General features: G+C 37.2%; 1 protein-coding gene across 1 annotated transcript; it reads left to right on the forward strand.

Annotated features, from left to right (window-relative positions):
- Nucleotides 1-323: 323 nt before the first annotated feature.
- Nucleotides 324-1,120, forward strand: Pmar_PMAR026153 (hypothetical protein; the record flags this gene model as incomplete). The annotated part of the gene is made up of 5 exons (XM_002772484.1): nucleotides 324-447; nucleotides 491-627; nucleotides 679-884; nucleotides 934-1,007; nucleotides 1,052-1,120. Coding segments are annotated over exons 1-5 (588 nt in total), but the record flags the coding sequence as incomplete, so codon positions are not given.
- Between the last annotated feature and the right edge of the window lie 183 nt (nucleotides 1,121-1,303).

A 1,303-nucleotide genomic window follows, 5' to 3' on the forward strand; every position in this document is an offset into this window, starting at 1 on the left:
ATTTTATGGGTTTGCTCCCACTCTCAGTATACTTGTGCTTCTTTAGGCACAGGTAGAGTCTCCAGATGCTGTATCTAACTGATCGTCTTCTTGTTTGTTTTGTTTAGAGATTAAACCGGCGAGTTGACATGCCCATAACCCTAGGTTCTATCTCTGCACCTTATATTTGCGATCATTTTCAGAACTCCTGATCACTCAAGGACCTTAAGCTCTTTCTCTTCACCTTAAGTTTAGGGCTTTCTTAAGAATCCCTTTCCCTTAGTAGTAGTAGCAGTAGTGCTCGCTCAATAACAGTCCTGCCCTACGTCATCATCATCACTGCTTAACGTTGTTGTTGTTGTCTCAATGTCATACTACCATTCAGAGGCAGCACACGAGAGTAGTAGCTATTATATCAATAGTGCTGATTCCTTCTATATCAATGATTCTCGGGCATTACAGAAAGAGGTACTTTCACTGACTTATGTTGTTATTATGACTATGAGGATAGATACGTGATGTGAATTATTATATAACGAGCATAAGGAGACGATTAGATGATTATGATGATGGTGATATTAGTGATGTTAGGAGTATGATTGATAAAGCTGTTGTCCTAACATCATCGGCCCAAAGGGATATTACTCAGTAATATATGTATACTACTGCTGCTACTGCTGATAATAATGAGGGTTGCAGGTTTAAGGAATATGTTTCTAATGCACCTACACCACAGGATGCTATGAATCGACAACAAATGTTGAATAAGTTTACTACTAGTATATCGAATATGGCTGAAGAGTTAGAAGATATAGTTAAGAAGTATGCTAGCATGAAAAAAGAAATAAGTGCTGTTAGTCGCCAGCAATATAGTAAAAGACAACAAGATAAGCAACATACTTGTGGTAGTAGTGGGACATGGTATATTAGGAGTATACTCAAGATGTTGTTCAGGATCCAGTACATCATCATCATCAACAGCAACATCTAGGAGTTCATATCATCCCACGCTTTCGCAGAAGAATACTGTAATATGATGTATATGATAATGTGATAATGATGATAATATTAGGGTGAAGATACGAGAATAGCAACGAAGAAGAGCGAGATGCATAACATCAGTGGAGACCATCACCATAAGGTTATAGATCACTACTATGATAGAAGTATTAATATTATTATCACTTATTCATCCTAGTTACGCATTACTCCTTCTACTTCTACTACTGCAGCATTGTTACCAAACCTGATGACTACACAACGACAAGAAGTAGAGATGAATATAGATGGTGATATAGAAGACGGATTATCTAGAGATAAACTT

This window comes from Perkinsus marinus (genome assembly GCF_000006405.1).
Source record: "Perkinsus marinus ATCC 50983 genomic scaffold scf_1104296961106, whole genome shotgun sequence".
Classification (NCBI taxonomy): Eukaryota; Perkinsozoa; order Perkinsida; family Perkinsidae; genus Perkinsus; species Perkinsus marinus.